The sequence below is a fragment of the Haplochromis burtoni genome, unplaced genomic scaffold, assembly GCF_018398535.1.
Source record: "Haplochromis burtoni strain Fernald_Lab_line unplaced genomic scaffold, NCSU_Asbu1 Contig_19, whole genome shotgun sequence".
Lineage (NCBI taxonomy): Eukaryota > Metazoa > Chordata > Actinopteri > Cichliformes > Cichlidae > Haplochromis > Haplochromis burtoni.
The window spans coordinates 3,202,336-3,220,422 of record NW_024582380.1 but is presented as its reverse complement, the minus strand read 5'-3'; the positions used below and the strand labels follow the sequence as shown (position 1 = coordinate 3,220,422).

The following is an 18,087-nucleotide window of genomic DNA, read 5'->3' as shown; positions in this document are numbered from 1 at the left end:
GTGTGTGTGTGTGTGTGTGTGTGTGTGTGTGTGTGTGTGTGTGTGTGTGTGTGTGTGTGTGTGTGTGTGTGTGAGAAACAGACTTTATGATATGACAATTTATCCCTGGGCTGTATAATAATTGCAGTCACCATTAGCCTTTCCTAAATTCAGGCAGTTGTATGTCTTTGAGGAGAGGAAAACCTACCTTAAGGGTAGGTGTCCGATATTTACTTTCTGGTGAACCTGTAGCTATGCAGAGATGCTTCAAAATGTAAAATACAGGCAACTGATAACTGATGTTGCTAAAACACATTAAAGCTTTTTGAATGTGTTTTGTGATGAGCAAGAGTGCGGCGGCAGAGTCCTCTAATAAGCAGAAGTGCAATTAAATAACACAGATTGGCTCACTTCAATCAGACAAGAGTCTCAATTATCATGCAGTGACTCATCCAGTGGTTTCTCCTAACCTATATTTCCTCCAAACTGGGCTGTCTGCACCGAGGAGTCCTCTATGGGACTGTCATGAGATTCCCCTCCCTTTTCTCCTGAAGTGTTTTCTAGAAGATCCCATTGAAAAAGTGTTTCCTTTTTTCTGTCAGATACTTGACAGGTTTGTTCACACTGACATTTTCTCCCCCTGTCTGCTCTGCTTCCTGTGTTGCAGCTGACATTATCTCAACGGTGGAGTTTAACTCATCGGGGGAGCTGTTGGCCACTGGGGATAAAGGAGGCAGAGTGGTTGTCTTCCAAAGGGAGCAGGAGGTAGGAAATGCCAACAATGCAGTGATAATTATGCTGTCCTTCAGCTGAAAAGGATTTGACAGCCTTAAAGCATTAACATTGGATTGTTTGTTTTTTGATAACTAGCAAGCAAGAGGATGTATTTCAAAAGGACAGCTGTAAATATGCTAAAAAACAAAAAGCTTTTGTTGGACCAACATTATGAAGACATGTAACAATGTGGCACAAAAGTACTGTTGAAAGCCCCAATTCGAAAATCTAGTCTGTTCTGTTACTCAACATATAATATTCCAGAATCTATGTAAATATATCATAGACTGTATAAAAAAATGGATGTGGCCACCATGAAATCGCTCATTAATTTTTCCTGTGGTATTAACATTTTAATATTACTAAAAAAAAAGTATAGCTTCCAGGTCGGGAAATGAAGTCTTCGCGGAAGTTCCTTAAACCTATCCTGTATACTGTCTGAGGGCCACCAAATGCCAATGGCTGTGGTTGCATAAAAGACTTCTGATCCTATATTTTCCCATTTTCCTACATATGGGAAATGCTAAACATTTACCTGCTGCGTTTATGGTTCATATTATGGGTCATACGGCATAAAAATTAAGTCTTTTTTTGTAAATTATTTTATCTACCCGTTAGCTCATTGGCTAACAACTGTGGTTGTTTCAGTCACAAGTTGTTAGCCAGTGAATGACCTGCCCCTCCTGGTCATATCTCATTTTTCCAAACAAGATGGTGACCCCCCCAAAACCCTTATCTCGCAGCCTCAGAACGAGATATCATTTCCATGTAACTTTTGCTTTTCATCCGTGGAGGTAGGGGCTTGATGTAATTGTGTCAAACCAGAATTAGGAGAGGAGATCCCCAAATGCAAAGCTTGACTAAAGTGTTTTATTACGTTTTGTCATTGTTCTACTATGTATTTTATTCTATTGTCAAGTGTCCTTGGGTGTCTTGAAAGGTGCTTTTAAATAAAATGCATTATTATTATTGGTAGTAAGCTGCCTAAGGGGGAATTTAAGATAAATTAAAGATAAATTACATCTTTTCCAAAATGCTAGATCTAATATTGAATCATTTACACCTGTCTTATAATCACGGGAATCTAATGAAACTTTCACCAAAAAAAAAACAAAGTCTACCTGTGCTTCACTTTCTTTTTTTTCTTCCTCTGCAGAGTAAGAGTCAGCCCCAGCGTCGTGGGGAGTACAATGTTTACAGCACATTCCAGAGCCATGAGCCAGAGTTTGACTACCTGAAGAGTTTGGAGATTGAGGAGAAGATCAACAAGATCAAATGGCTTCCTCAGCAGAATGCAGCATATTTCCTGCTTTCCACCAACGGTCAGTACACCTAAGGTGCTGTAAGAGCAGCACAACTATCAGAATGGTCAAAAGAACCAATAATCTATCACTGGAGTAGGGGTGGGCGATAGAAACGATATACGATAGAAACGATATAAATTTGGCCAACGATAAAGATTTTGACTACACCGCTCTATCGTGATAGCGCATGTTGATGACGTCATCAAGCAGCGCCTGTTTTGGTCGAAAGCATCGCAGCTATTGCATTTGTCCCTAACCACCAGAATCCCTCACGTTAACTTTTATCGAATGGAAAAAAGTTGGCGTTCATTCCCCAGCTTCACTGCGCTAATGTTATGCTAACATAGCTGTGTCGCTAGCAATCACGTAGCACAACATTATATACCAGGTAGTCCAACTTCAGTAACCCCGCAAACACCAATGCTGTTTAGTTTTCTGTCTTCATTTATGTTGGAAGTGGTAGCAGAGCTGTACGTTTGAATTAGTTTCAAAAATCTCTCAGTCAGAACATGGTATGTCATGTTTAGGTGGAAACTAGCGAGCTAACTTCCTGTTAACTTCTAACTCCGTTAAATTTAATAAATTCTGTTTTCATGGATGCATGGATGTTAAACTTAATTGTTACACCTGGTAAAGCAGCAACGCTGATGATTTTATTAAAGATGAAAGAATTTAGACCGTTTTTAACTCTGTGTTCGTTTGACTTTGGGACCTGAAGAGGACGGAGTTTTGGACCCAGATTACTCCGCGAAGCTCCTCACTACGGCAGCCGTAATGCTCTGACAATCCATCAAGCAGTGTGGCTTACCAAAGTTGTACTAAAACATTTTTTAACAGATTTCTGCACGCCAAAATCGGTTCGAGGTCAGTAAGCACAACCAGAATTCATACATAAGGCACACTCTCGATTTTTGAGAAAATTAAAGGATTTTAAGTGTGCCTTATAGTGTGGAAAATACCTTATACAGAAGAAAATAATATATCGCGATATATATCGTTACCGCACGTGCTTCAAATTATACCGCGATAGGGATTTTAGGCCATATCGCCCAGCCCTACACTGGAGTATGTTTACATGTGAGCTAGTGTTATTAGTCAGGTACTGTGCAAAATGATTCATTCGTCACTTTGCAGAATGCTCAGATTTGCAGTTGATGTAAAAGGAGGTGTGATGAATATCACTTGACAGTGTCTTTTTGACTTTTTGGGAGAACACAGTGTTGCTTGTTTTGCTTGGGTGAGCAAGTGTCACCTGCAGAAGAGTTTCAGATTAAGGGCTTCATGCATGGCTGTCACAGCAGGGCCACATATTAAGGCATGTGCCACCACACACGCCGTACATGTACGAGAGCCACAGCAGACAAGTACACACATCAGCTGAGAGACGTCTTGCAGATTGTGGGCTTCACGCATGGCTGCTACAGACGTGCTTGCGGTGGCTGGAGCAGATGGTGGAGAGTCCTGTGGCGATGGCCTCGCTGCTCTGACACCGGCATCGCAGCGGAAATTAAGAGGGGAGAGGAAAAAAAAAAAAGCAGACAACCTGACTGCGGCTGCCATCCACTTCAGTAGACCGAGAAGATGAGATGTAACCGATGTTTATATGATGCAAAAATTGAAAAGCAACCCAGATGGCTTTTCCAGGGTGTGGGAGGGGAGGGGCGAGGGTATAAACAGCAGCAGGGAAATTAAGTCAACTTGTAGATTGATATCGGTGACATCAGAATCTACGCAGGAGTCGCCATTCATCATCCTTGCTGGCTTCTGCCCAGCTACTTGCCAGATTGTATCCCCAGCCCCCCGCATCCATCTTGTATCTGAGATTCACTCTGCTGAGCCGTGATCTAACTGTATTTTGTGTATGTCTGTGCGCCTGTGTGACGTGTCCACCTCAGACAAGACAGTGAAGCTGTGGAAGATCAGTGAGAGGGATAAGCGCCCTGAAGGCTACAACCTGAAGGATGAGGACGGACGGATCCGAGACCCATCCACCATCACCACTCTACGGGTATGTGAAACTGTTGAGTGTCACAACACCCATGATGTCACATACACTGCGGTGAAAATAAGCTGCGACTAGATTACACTCACTTTATTAGACAGTGCACAACATTTGAATGGAATGAAAACATTGCATCGATGGCACTACTTTGAATTAGTCCACAATGAAATGGACTGCAATTTATGGACGTGAAAATTAGAGTCAGTGATGGCAGAGTTTTTATTCTCTGTCACTAAAAACCACAGATTTTCTATTTGAGGGGAGGCTGGATGACCCAACGAGACTGCGGTAAATCTGACAAAAATGAAATATTTGAAGCCATGCATCAGTGGTCCGGGTGGCTTAAGACTGAAAAAACTACTATAGAAAAAAGTAAAACATGACAACTTACTGCCACTATATCCATAAATAACAAAAATGAAGAATATTTGTGCTCTGTGGAGGCTGAGATAGGCTCCAGCGCCCCCCATGACCCAGATAATAGATAGAGGGTAGATGGATGGAGAACTATTTATTTATGCATGGATATCAGAAATATTTAAGAATATTTGTGGTGCTCAGTTTAAAAACGAAATTAAAAGCATCACCTAGCAGTAGCATCTTTCATTTAACCTTTTGGTAGATTCCTGTTTTACAGATCCCACAACTGCTGCTTGTAACCCAGGCTCACGTATTTTGAATGAACCAGCATTTCTGGAAAGACCTGCACATGGAATCCAAGCAAGAAGAGTTCAGATAAGCTGATTAAGTCAAAATTTAGCATTCAGCCTTTTATGCTATGATAGCCTTTAATCCAGCATAAACTTCTTAGTGACATATGCTGCACGCCTGTGTGTGTCACAGTTGTTTTTTCATTTGTGATCAGTTTCAGTCCCGATAAATGAGAGTCTGACACCAACAAAGCAACCTGCTATCTTTGGACTCTTTTGAACTTCTGGCAGAAGAAATTGAGAATGAGCGATCAATATGTGCGCTGAGATGAACACCGTGAAGGGATCATCCTCTCTCTCTCTCTCTCGTTTTTATCACTCCGCTACCTATTTAATTTTCACACAAAAGAGGGCACACACAGACACACAGGACTGTGTCTGTGTGTGTCTGCCATTGCAGATTAGTGCTGTGTTCAGCGTGTCTGTCCCTCTTTGTCTGGCTGGCCAGGGGATCATAGCAACCTGGAGGACAGGCCGAGACTGTGGCAATCCTGTTTAGAGGCTGTGAAATCTCAGCAGGGGGAGAAAGCAGAGGAGGAGAGGGAGGAATTCACTAATATCCATCCTAGAATTCATAAAATGATTTAAAGTTTATCATTCAGTATCTCATAACGACATATATAAAACATTATAACCTACTGATTTACTTTGAAGTATTATTTTTAAAGCAGAAATGTTTAAATATATTATGTTACAAAGACAAACTATCAGATCACAGCGAATCTGCAAGGGGCAAGCTGAACGGCACAACTGTCAGTGTTCGGGGGTTATGGGTTAATATGTTCTGTGTCTCTCTGGACAGCCAGTGAAAGACATGGAAATAAAGTGACATCCACGGAGATACAGCAGCCTGCTGGGCTGCCATGTCTCTGTCAGTGCCAGCAACGGACGAAAGAAAAAGGGAAGAAGCAGCCGATTTGTTCTCCTCGCTCCCTCCCCTCTCTTCTCTTTGTCTGGGTTTTATCTGGCCAACGGGGGGCTGCATGCAGACTGGTACTGGGATTCTTTGAAGCCCGAGCAGCAATGTGCAACTCTGGGTTCTTGTGTGTCTGCGTGTGTGTGTGTGTGTGTGTGTGTCTGTGCAAGCTTGTCTTAATTCTGCAGAGTTCAGTTATCATTCCTCAGCAGGGCCTGCCGATGCCCTCGGGCCATGTCTTTTTTTCCACCTCCTTCGATTTCTCTCCATTTTCTCTTTCTCCATGACACACACACACACAAACAAGAAAGCAGGAGTGACTTGGAGAAAGAGAAGGAGGCGTGATTACTGGGTAGCTGTGTAGCAGAGAGATATTTGCAGTCTGATTGAACCAACTCATCAAGCAGCCCTTGAGCTTCTGTGTCATTAAGATTTGCGGAGTAAATGTCAAATAAATCCCCGGAGTCATCCGATTGTGCCTCACACACAGACACACACAAAACTGCCCAAATGGTCCTCACTAAAATATCTGGACAATCACACACACCGACACAAGTATAGACACAGATACACTCACAGAAGGCCAGCCTAGTAATTACTACCCTCAAAAACCTCAAGCTGATTTTCCTATTCTTGCATATTTGTCTGCATTACTTTACATTTTCCCTTAAATGTTCACTCCAGGTGCCGGTGCTTCAGCCTATGGATTTGATGGTCGAGGCTACAGCCAGACGGGTGTTCAGCAACGCCCATACCTACCACATCAACTCCATCTCTGTCAACTCCGACCTTCAGACCTTCATCTCCACCGATGACCTTCGGATAAACCTGTGGAACCTGGAGATCACCGACCGCAGCTTCAGTATCCTCTTGTTCTGTTTTTTTTTTTTTTTTTTTCCTATGATTATCATTGTTTTCATTTTTAAAAAAGACAAAAAAGAGAAGAAAAAAACACTCAAAATCACACTTAATTCTTTTTAATTAATAATGATAATAATGATAGGGTGATAAATAGATTTGAGGTTCTAAAAAAATAATTGTTAGTAACAGTTTGTACATAAAATATGTATTTTTTTTCCAGGGCTGCATTTCAGTAGTGGCACGATTTTTCATTTTACTCTGTGGGTTACATGTCCACTGTAGTGTTCTGTTCCTTAGCGGTTCTCTCTCAGACATTGTGGACATCAAACCAGCCAACATGGAGGAGCTGACGGAAGTAATCACCTCTGCAGAGTTCCACCCGCAGGAGTGTAACACCTTTGCCTACAGTAGCAGCAAAGGTTCAATACGCCTCTGTGACATGAGACAAGCCGCACTCTGTGACAAGCACTGCAAATGTGAGTACCAGAGCATCATGGGAGCAGATTTAATAAGTGTCTTAGTGTTCAGGTAGACCTACCAGAAACGTGGCTGTTTTTATCTAGCCACAATTCTTTAAAGGTTCACTGAAATACTGAACACCTTTGTTCTATTGTATTAATTTATTCCTTTAAGGCAGACAAAATTTAGATACTGGAGAACTGCAAAATTCACGGGACACAAAACTGCAAAAATCAACAATTTCCATCGATGCCTTTATTGCCATTGAGGTGATGGTAGTCAACAAGGGAAATATAGCCCGATTCCAATATTCCACACCTTGGCTGTAAATTCACACTCGGCTCCACCTTTTTTTTTCAGCTGTGACATATGGGCTTCCCCTGCTCAATATGCCACGATTGATAACACACGAATAAATCTTGTAGCGCGTCTCAAACAATGAATGGCCTTCTCCAAAGCTTGACATCACATGGATACACTTTAGCTGAATGAATAATGAATACATTGACATTTTTGCTGGGAAATCAATGGCTTAAGAGCAATCGCATTAGTCCCTCATGGACACACCCTGTTGTTCAATAATGTCACTCATTTCTTCAGACGTATTGATGGATCCACTGGACCCAGCACCAACACGGCCTGTTGAATTTCACATGAGCATCACATGAGAGCTGGAAAAAAAATGTTTACATTTGGAGACATTGGGCAGTTGAAGTTGTCGGCTTCATACTCTGATTGTTTGGCATGTGTGTGCCATTCCTAGACAGGTGCTTGTAGCAAACACACACAGGCAAAGCAGGCAGGTGCTCTTGTTAGCCTCAGGAGAGGTCTGTTAATACCAACCTACTGTCTCACTGCATTAACGTTTACGGCTCAGAGCGATGTAAAGCCTTCTCTCCTGCACTCACACACCACTCCTCCTTTTTGTGACACACACACAACACAAACTCACAATCATAGTGTATCTTCCAATATTATATATATATATATATATATATATATATAATATATATATATATATATATATAAATATATATATATACTATATATATATATATTATATTATATATATATATATATATATAAATAAATAAATTCTGGAGCACGCTGCTATCAGTCAGTTTTACAGGAAGGATGAATGGCCGCCGAGGATTGCCAGTGAGCTGAGCCCCAGGACAAATAGAGAGAGGGACCAAACAGCCCCCCTGCTGACTCCCCGGGGACCCTATTATCCACCCGTGGATCTGGATGGGAGGGAGGGCAGGGGCACACATAACACATGCATATATACATGCACACATTACACTTGCTCTTATTCGCACGCATTCGCTGGCGCGCGCACATACAAATCCAGCAGGGCTCATATGGACCCAGCACTTTGACATTGATTTGTTTTTCTTATCCCTTCCTCATCCCCCCCATTTTTTTTTTTCATCTCTCACACTGCATCCCTAGTTAGACTCCCCACTGACACATCACAGAGCTATTCTCCAGGCCTCAGCTGAGGAGTGGGATTGAGTGGAAGTGGGGGGAGAATGGTGGGGGAATTTTTTTTTTGGTTTTTTTTTTTAAAGAGAGAGAGAGAGAGAGGGTAGGAAGGGTGGGAGGAAAAGAGAAGGAGGAGGAACAATAACTTGACAGCTAACGATGGAATGCCTGTCTGTTATCCCCAGCGTGCTGGCCTACACACAGAACAGCAGCTGCCAAAATCAATATGAATCATAACCAATATTTACCCACCATGCTGACCCACAACTATCTCCCTAAACACACATGTAATTCTGTGAGGAGATGCAGCTGCTGCAGAAAACTCAGCATCCAGGCATTGTCGTGGCTGTCATTGTTTTCTAATAGCAGCCTCCACTGCCCAAACCGAATCTTCCTCCTTGAAGCGATTTAAAGTCTTTAAAGCAGCGAGCACCAACAGTGTAAAATCTTCTGTTGAAAGATAACTGCTTTATACATTTTCTTTTACATGTAGACTTTGAGGAGCCAGAGGATCCATCCACTCGCTCCTTCTTCTCTGAAATCATCTCATCCATCTCTGACGTGAAGTTCAGCCACAGCGGACGCTACCTGATGACAAGAGACTACCTCACTGTAAAGGTGTGGGACCTTCAAATGGAGAACAAGCCGCTCGAGACGTACCAGGTACGCTTTTCATTGTTCTCTCGTGTGCTTTTTGGATAGCTTGAGGGCTCCAAAGAAAATGTTCCGCTGCTGAAGTTAGTAAATAACCGCTGTGCCCAGATCAAATCAAAACTTATTGATTTCAGGCTTATCACTCAATATAATCCTGTTTCACTGTCACCCTGCCAATCTGTAACCGTGTCATGTGTAGCAATTACCCCAGGAGGGCTTATTGAGCTGAATGTCCATAAGAAGACGGATAGTATAGGCGCTGATGGAACCCGGAGGGCAGAACCTCCCACTGTGTGGTCACGGCAGTCACGTCCACGCTGTCTGATCAGGGGAAGCCATCTTAGGGCAGATCATGATTGATAAGGCCATCAACCGGGCTCAAGGGATTCTCTGTCCAGTTCCACCTCAGCCTCCACCTGCTACCTAGCATCTTAGCACAGGTCACCAGGTCTTGAGGGATTACTGAAAGCAGAGCATATGGTGGTGCAGCTTATGGTTTCGGTGTGTTTGCCCACCAAAAGGCAATGCGAAGAACTCCAAAGGCCTATAAAGACTGATCCAAAAAGTACTGCAGATTGTCATGTTTTTGGTTTTGTTCTTCAGGTTCACGACTATTTACGGGGTAAGCTGTGTTCTCTGTATGAAAACGACTGCATCTTTGACAAGTTTGAGTGCGTCTGGAATGGATCAGACAGGTGAGACTTCTTTTCAGCGCCGCCATCGACCAGATCTACCAACCGCTCGGTCCATCCAGCCACCCCTCTCGATAACACCCCCTCTCTTCTTTTTTCCCTCCTCAGCGTCATAATGACCGGCTCTTACAACAATTTTTTCCGAATGTTCGACCGAAATACCAAACGCGATGTCACACTGGAAGCATCCAGAGAGAACAGCAAACCCAGAGCTATTCTGAAGCCTCGCAAGGTACCATCACCAACACAAGTTATCCTTTTTAAATTCAAAGACATCTGGTTTTAGTCTTATAATTCAATTCAATTCAATTTTATTTATATAGCGCCAAATCACAACATAAGTCGCCTCAAGGCGCTTCATAGATACAGAGAAAAACCCAACAATCATATGACCCCCTATGAGCAAGCACTTTGGCAACAGTGGGAAGGAAAAACTCCCTTTTAACAGGAAGAAACCTCCGGCAGAACCAGGCTCAGGGAGGGGCGGCCATCTGCTGCGACCGGTTGGGGTGAGAGAAGGAAGACAGGATAAAAGACATGCTGTGAAAGAGAGACAGAGATTAATAACAGATATGATTCAATGCAGAGAGGTCTGTTAATACATAATGCCTCACCGCAAGTGAGTTTCTAATGGAGAAATGCTAATTATTCACTGGTTCTCCAAAATTGTGATTCTTGCTGGATTGTGTGGATCTGTGACAGTTAATATCTTTTGATTTGTCAAGCAAAAGTATTCAATTTGTTAATTTGGGAACCTGTGATTGACATTATTTTCACTATTTTCTGACATGTTTTCACCAAAGTAGCAGAGGCAATCATTGACAGACTCATTGATAATGTAATTAGTTCAGGGTTTAAGCAATGATTGTCATAATCGATTAATTTGTCAATTATTTCCTAAGCCAAATGATTTATTGAATATCTATAAAAAGCTGGTCAATAGTGAAATTTCCTGCTGTAATTTTCACTGATTGAAAGTGGCACCTCCAGATGTCTTTGAGTTCATCTATGATATTCATTTATGACAAAAAAAAAAAAAGGATTAAGTAAATACCAGCAGTTTTTGTGACCAGTCGGTTTTGAGATTTTAAAGTAATGGTGTCACTAAAAACAATTCACTTCCCCTCCTTATATTCTGTAACTTTGATAAAAATGTCCTCACTAGAAATCTGCTGTACAAGTCCAGAAATTCAATATCAAAACAGACCTGACTTAACAGTGACAATCATGAGTGAATACAACACACAAATGAACAAAAGAAATGTGTTTAGTATATGTACACAGTGCAGTCTTATGTTTCAAACTGCAGTAATCCGGTCTTTAAGTGATGACGTGATGAATACTGCTTCCGGGCCCAAAGTAGTCTGCATTTAATAAGGCTGTCATGTGTTTTAACATGTTTTAATGCTTTGTATCTTGTTCTATTTAATCTCAACAAGCCCCTAAAAACAGTCAGTGATCACTGTCAGCTTCTCTCGGTTTTTATTACTGCTAATCACTTTAAAGCTCAGTTTTTAAACCCTTACGATGTAACTACAGCCCAGCCCGTGCAGCAGTATATTAATGACTAACCTTGTATTGTGAATGGATTATCTAGGTGGTTCTCCTGACTGACGTTTGGTCAGTTTACAGTAATGTCTTCTGCCATGCAATTGCATTTGCCCCTAACCATTAAGAACCCTTATGTTAACTTTTATCGTGTGGAAAAAAGTCCTCCGTTTGTTAGCATTTGCCCTCCAGCTTTACTGTTTATGTTATGTTAACATAGCTTTGTCATGCTAGCGATCACGTAGCACATCATTATATACCAGCTAGCCCAACTTCAGTAACAAATGTCGTTGCTGTTTAGTTTTCTGTCTTCATTTATGTTGGAAGTGATAGCAGAGCTGTACGTTTGAATTTGTTTCATAAATCACTCAGTCAGAACATGGTATATTATATTTAGATGGAAGAAAGCAAACTAACTCCCTGCTAACTTCTAACTCTGTTAAATATCATAAATTCTGTTTTCATGGATGCCTGGACGTTAAACTTAATTGTTACACCTGGTAGAGCAGCCACATTGATCATTTTATTACAGATGAGAGAATTTAGACAGTTTTCAACTCTCAGTAATGCTGCAGTGATCATTTGACTTAGGGACTTGCAGCGGAGTTTGGGCCCAGACATGGCTAATGACGTCAGACTTAAAGACCGGATACATGTTTTCAGTGGAGAGAAGAATCTTTTGTATACACAAAGCTGTAAAGAACAGCTTTAGGTTTAGGTTTTGAAGCACTTTAGGTTTTGCTTGCTCTCATCAAGGTTCTGTTTTCTGCCCATGAAAGATAACTTTAGATTTATGTTCTTTCATGTGTAAATATGGGGCTAGCTAATTTGCTAACTCAATCTTATATCAACTTTGTAAAGTGACCAAACCTGAAACAAATGTTGGTAATAGCCCTTTTTAAGTCCTATTTTTAGCATTTTGGCTATCACCATTAGAGGTTTTTGAACCAAACTGACCATATCTGGAAGGGTGCAAAGCTATCAGCTAACACTAGCTTGGCTCGTTATCAAGATGCATCCATTTATATCTCGCAGACACAGATACCTAATAAATACAGCCAGACTTTTAACTCACCAAAACTGGAGCATGGGCCTCTTAACGCTTAGCACCAACACGGTTTAGAGGTCCAGCTCAGTGACTCCATTGACGCCAGCTACAAGCCTAGTCAGCACCCCACCCACCCCGTCATCTTTCAAATGACTGACATCAGTGAAACGTGCGAGCTGCCACACTCCCACTTCTTAATGCCTCTTCATTTTTGTTGTTGTCCTCCAGGTGTGTGTAGGTGGGAAGCGGCGTAAGGATGAGATCAGCGTCGACAGCCTTGACTTCAGCAAGAAGATCCTTCACACGACGTGGCACCCACATGAAAACATCATTGCTGTAGCAGCCACCAACAACCTATACATCTTTCAGGACAAGGTCAACTAAAGGGCAGCCTGCCCCCTGCTGACCCCTGACCCTGCACCTGTAAGGGGTTGCTGTCTTGAATTCCCCGACTCTGCTGATGACGACCAGGGTAAAAGTATCCAGTGACTAAAGTGGGGGAAGTGGACAGCACATGTTTTAGGAAGCAACAACTTGATTCCTTGAAATCAAGAATGAACTTCTTCAATTTGACTTATAATTTAATTTATTTAGCCATGCGGACACCCGAAGAATTGTTTCCCATGCGTTTATGCAACAAGAGGATTGCTACCATCACATTATGACGTAGCAGCACTCTGGACCCTAAGGACAGAGGCAGATGTGGGCACAATGAACAGAAAATAGAGCACACTGACAGAAACCAGGCCTACGTGATGGTGGCTCACTGTCATGTAGCAACAGTGCCCCCTGTCTTTCGGTCTTCTCATGCTGCAATGCATGTGATCAACCCTGCAGCCTCTACGTGAGGCAAAATTCCTGAACAGCGCAATGTGCTGCAGAAGAGGAAAAGACTGTTAATCTCTGACCCGCAGAAACTGAGTTCTCGCTGCCTGTGACACAACACAGACAGTCTTTCTAGTACCAATCTCGTGTCTCCTTGTGAGACTGCTGTAGTCTGTAATGTGAATGAAGCCCTTCCAGGCTGTGTCATTGGGTTTTATTTAACGCTTTTGTTTTTGTTGAGTCCTTCTCTCGGTCAATGAGTCTGTTTAGAAGCTGTGGTGCCTTCTTTTGGTATGTGGGGGTTCGATGTAGTGGAAGGGAGGGGAGGGGAGGGGAGGGTGGGGAGGAGGGGTAATGGCTACAAGGAGGGAGTGTGTGAATGTTTCAAATGAAATGTTAACTTAGGATTTTTTTTTTGTTCTTTTTCTTTCTTTCTTTCTCTCTAAATAAACAAACACACACAAAAAAAGCTCCACACAGGTCCCAAGTAGAAAAAGTGCTTGAATCAATGTAGTCACAATTCTACATTAGAGCACTGGTTTCATGCTTGTGAGCTCAGGGGAGAATGCTGTGATATGTACAAAGTAATTGTTGCTCTCACCTTGCAAGTCAGTCTGATGTTGTCAGTTTGCAAGAGACACAAACAAAGTCACATTCATTTCTAAATTTCTTGCCACATTTTCTCTTTATTTGGATAGTACTAAAAATGATCTGTAGACTGTAGATTGGTCGACTCATCGTGTTGACATATTGAATTTAAAACTTGAGATTTTCTTGGCCTAACAATGCTAGCATAGCTTTTTTTTTTTCTTTGCATGCGTTGGATCTGATTCTGATGAAGCTGACAGCCTGCGTATAGCTATATTTGTACATCTGCAGATCATCTGGGGCACTATTCAGTTTTTTTAATATATATATTAGATTGCTGCAATGCCTTTCCATGTTTCTCATCAAGCTGAAAATGGGTAACATGGAACAGTAGCAGATTGTCTTTCAGCACTCGGCTCTTACCGGCCAACTCCCGTAAAGCAAAGCAGTCAAAGGTCTAAGTGAACTCTGTGAAATCAGGGAATAATTAAGTGTGATTCCTTTAAACAGTAATGTCTTCTAAACAACCTCCTTTGTGACACTCTAATTGAAAAAAAAAAAAGACTTTTATAGCTCAGAATGTATTGAAATGCAATGAAATACCATGCAGTCTTTATGCTTACTGGACTTTCTTTTGAATAAAAAAAAGAATAAAGATGTGCAAGTTCAAATCATGCACTGGTGGACTTTCTCTGTTAACACCTGCTGAATCAATTATCAAACTTTATGTAAGATGTTTTATGGGCTAAGACAGTTTCTGCTTGTGGTGTTAGGGCGCCCTCATGTGGACAAAAATTAAGACAAATAAAGGCAGTCCAGCTGATGAAATGGGATTTTCCTCAACCTCCTAAGACCCGAACTCTTCCACAGCATGCATTTTTAATTTCTCTTTGAGATTTGGGCTGATTGGGGCCTGATGAATGTAAAAACAAAGAATTACCAGATTTTTTTTTTTTTTTTTTACCTTATTTTTGTTTTTAAGAAAAATAAGAGCCACATATAAGGATATTTGTTTAAAATTTTGATAGAACAGTAGCAGTATAATGTCCTCGTAAGTGGATACCAGGCCTTAGGAGAGCAAAATTTTGGTCTTTGGTATTTTGGTCTAAATAACCCAAAATGTGATGTCCATATATGTGGATGCCAGGTCCTAGGAGGTTAAGCAAAGTTACAGCTAGGTCCATAAGTACTTGTAATATTGTGCCTGTATATCACTATGTTGGATTTTAAATCAATCAAGATGCAATTTTCAGCTTTAATTCACTACACATGAATTTCTGGACCACACCTCATACTACATATTCCTACATTTTAGGCTGTTTGTTGTCATTTCATCAGTATTTGCTATGACCATCTTTATTTTTCACCACAGTCTGAACATCCTGAGGCAAGCTTTCTGTAATTTCTTTGAGTAGTATAGACATTCAAAGCTCTTCTTTGGATGTTGGCTACCTTTTGTCCTCAACTTGCCTATGAAGTTTTCCAGCTAATAGATCTTGTTGTTGCAAAACTATAATTTTATGCCTCTCAAACTTATCTTTTGTATGATTGTATGTCAAACTCTAACAAATTATGTCTTTTTGTGACAGGCTGATAGTAAGAAAATGCAACTAGAGCAACTAAAGGTGGCTGCAATGAAAGGTCTGGTAGGGAAACACAACATTTGGTGATAGACTTCAGGCACTCGTTGATTTAAAGGAATTTCACCCAAGTATTAAAACGTGTTAAAATTAAAATGATGTTAGTCTGTGAAGTTACATTTGAGTCGCTGAAAATGAGGGGCTGTATTTCTTAAACAATTAATGCCATGAGTGTTTAACTTCAAATTCACTGTGGTGGTTTACAAAGACAAAATTATAAAAACTGTTCATCTGAGCACATTTACAGGAGACTTCTTCTGATTGGTTCTGGTTGGTTTATTCATATTAATATCCATCCATCCATCTTCTTCCGCTTTATCCGGGGCCAGGTCACGGGTCAGCAGCCTAAGCAGAGAAGCCCAGACCTCCCTCTCCCCAGCTACCTCCTCCAGCTTATCCGGGGGAACACCAAGGCGTTCCCAGGCCAGCCGAGAGATATAATCTCTCCAGCGTGTCCTGGGTCTGCCCCGGGGCCTCCTCCCGGTGGGACATGCCCAGAACACCTCACCCAGGAGGCATCCTTGTCAGATGCCCGAACCACCTCAGCTGGCTCCTTTCGATGTGGAGGAGCAGCGGCTCTACTCTGAGTCCCTCCCAGATGGCTGAACTTCTCACCCTATCTCTAAGGGAGAGGCCAGCCACCCGTTGGAGGAAGCTCAATATTAATATCTATTGTTATTTATATATGATGAAATTTTGAAAAAAACAAAACAAAAGAAACATTTTAAATGAAGCTTGTGATTATGTCCCAACCACCTCATTGATAAATCACATACTCTGTCAGGATGTCTAGTGAATGCAGATCACAGTTTATGGTAGTGCCTTGGGTAGGCACTGTTACCTTTAACTCTTATTTAAGGAATCTGATTACTGTTAAGACCATAACTTTAATGAATCATTTGCACCAATCCAGTATATTCATCTGTGCTGAGATTTTCCTAATTGGCCCCATGTGGGTGTAGTCTACACACATTTTGCCAGCTGGGGACAGCAGCTGTCAATCAAACAGCATCTTTATAACTTGCTCGAGATGCTGCATCATCGCATCTCGGGATAAACCAGAGGACTGTCAGGTGCTCTGTACACTGCGAAGTCATTGCTTCTCTGGTGCTTAAATTTGAACAGGTGTAAACTCCAAGATATATTGTCACATTGTTTTTGGACATTTTTTCCGCCCAGGGCATTTTTCCCCTACATTTCCTGCCTGCCTTCAATTATTTTTTAAAATTCATTTATTATCTTCTTGTGACCAGATCAGCATCTTCTGGAAACAATGGATAAGCTTAGTGGGACCAATAGCACTGTGGTGAACAGCTCTGTAGACATGTGGTCATTTAGTGAACACGATTCCTTCCAGCACCTGGACACGACTGAGCTCAGGGTCCTGGTGCCAGCTATTCTGGGAGTCATTTGTATCCTGGGCGCGGCTTGCAATCTCACTGCGATGGTCATCCTGTTCTCTAATGCGCACAAAGGCAAACTGTCTCTCATCAACTCCCTCATTTTCAACCTGATGTTTGCAGATGGGCTGGTGCTGATGTTTACAGTGCCTTTCAGGGCTGCCTCATACTCCAAGACGAGCTGGAATCTAGGCTGGGTGGTGTGCAAGACAGCCGACTGGTTTCTCCAATCCTGCATGGTTGTGAAGAGCTTCACCGTGGCTATCATGGCCAAAGCCTGCTACCGCTACGTGTCAAATCCAAACAAGCAGGTGAGCATACACCTGGGCTCCATCCTGGTGGTGCTTTTCTTCATATGGCTGTCTGGCTGCACTGTCACCATCCCACACTGGCTGTTTGCTCGGCTGCAGAGAGAGATCCGTGGGCTGGTGTGCGTAATGACAGTTCCTCCTGAAGCCCAGGATTTCATGTCTGTGTATGTGAAAGCGTATCCTCTGGGGGTCTACTGTGCACCTCTGAGCATTGCCCTTATGTATTTCTGGAAGGCTTATGGCCAGTGCCAGCGCCGTTCCAGTAAGAGTCAGAATCTGCGTACACAGATCAGATCTAGGAAGCTCACTTTAATGCTTTTCAGCCTCACTGTGGCCATGGCTGTCCTCTGGATTCCTCACTGGGTTGTGTGGCTTTGGGAGCGCCAGATTGCAGAAAAGGAAACTGAAGGAGCTCAGCCCCTTATTTCCTCTCCTCCCCTTCTCCTTATCCTTTCTGCTCAGCTGCTCACCTTCTCTCTGTCTTTGGTAAACCCTCTCATTGTCCTTTCTCTCTCCGAGGAGTTCAGAGAGGGTTACAGGGGGCTTTGGAGGCGCCTCACACTGCGCAAGCAACTGCCACCTAAGCCTGGACCCCACAACCCCACCACTCTCCAGTCCCCTTGTCCTAGACCAGAGACCTCAGGTCAGCTGCGGGGGGAGAGAAGCCTTCAATCAGGCTGCAGCAAGGAAGCCACCAGGGAAGCTCAGCCTCAGCCAGAGCAAGTCGGAGCAGAAGGAGGAGGGAGGGAAGCGGACACCGTGAGTCTTAAAGATGGGAGCGTCTTGCCTGATGTGGAGCAGTTCTGGCACGAGAGGGAAGGTGGATCACTCACACAGGAAAACGACCCTGTGCCGTGGGAGAACCAAAGCATAGAGGAAAAAAAATAG

General features: G+C 42.4%; 2 protein-coding genes across 3 annotated transcripts in view; both read left to right on the top strand.

Moving 5' to 3' along the window:
* ppp2r2ba (protein phosphatase 2, regulatory subunit B, beta a) overlaps positions 1–14,519 on the top strand; it is a 55,295-nt gene extending 40,776 nt beyond the window's left edge. For both annotated transcript variants that reach the window (XM_005916424.3, XM_005916425.3), the window contains exons 2-10: positions 647–744; positions 1,910–2,075; positions 3,953–4,065; positions 6,370–6,547; positions 6,858–7,022; positions 8,987–9,156; positions 9,751–9,842; positions 9,948–10,071; positions 12,664–14,519. In XM_005916424.3, the coding sequence (XP_005916486.1) occupies positions 647–744; positions 1,910–2,075; positions 3,953–4,065; positions 6,370–6,547; positions 6,858–7,022; positions 8,987–9,156; positions 9,751–9,842; positions 9,948–10,071; positions 12,664–12,819 (1,262 nt within the window). In that variant the 3' untranslated portion in view covers positions 12,820–14,519. The remainder of the gene's footprint in view (positions 1–646; positions 745–1,909; positions 2,076–3,952; positions 4,066–6,369; positions 6,548–6,857; positions 7,023–8,986; positions 9,157–9,750; positions 9,843–9,947; positions 10,072–12,663) is intronic.
* A 2,242-nt stretch (positions 14,520–16,761) lies between these two features.
* gpr151 (G protein-coupled receptor 151) lies at positions 16,762–18,087 on the top strand. Its single transcript, XM_005916427.2, has one exon. The coding sequence runs from the start codon at positions 16,762–16,764 to the stop codon at positions 18,085–18,087; it is 1,326 nt and encodes a 441-aa protein (XP_005916489.1).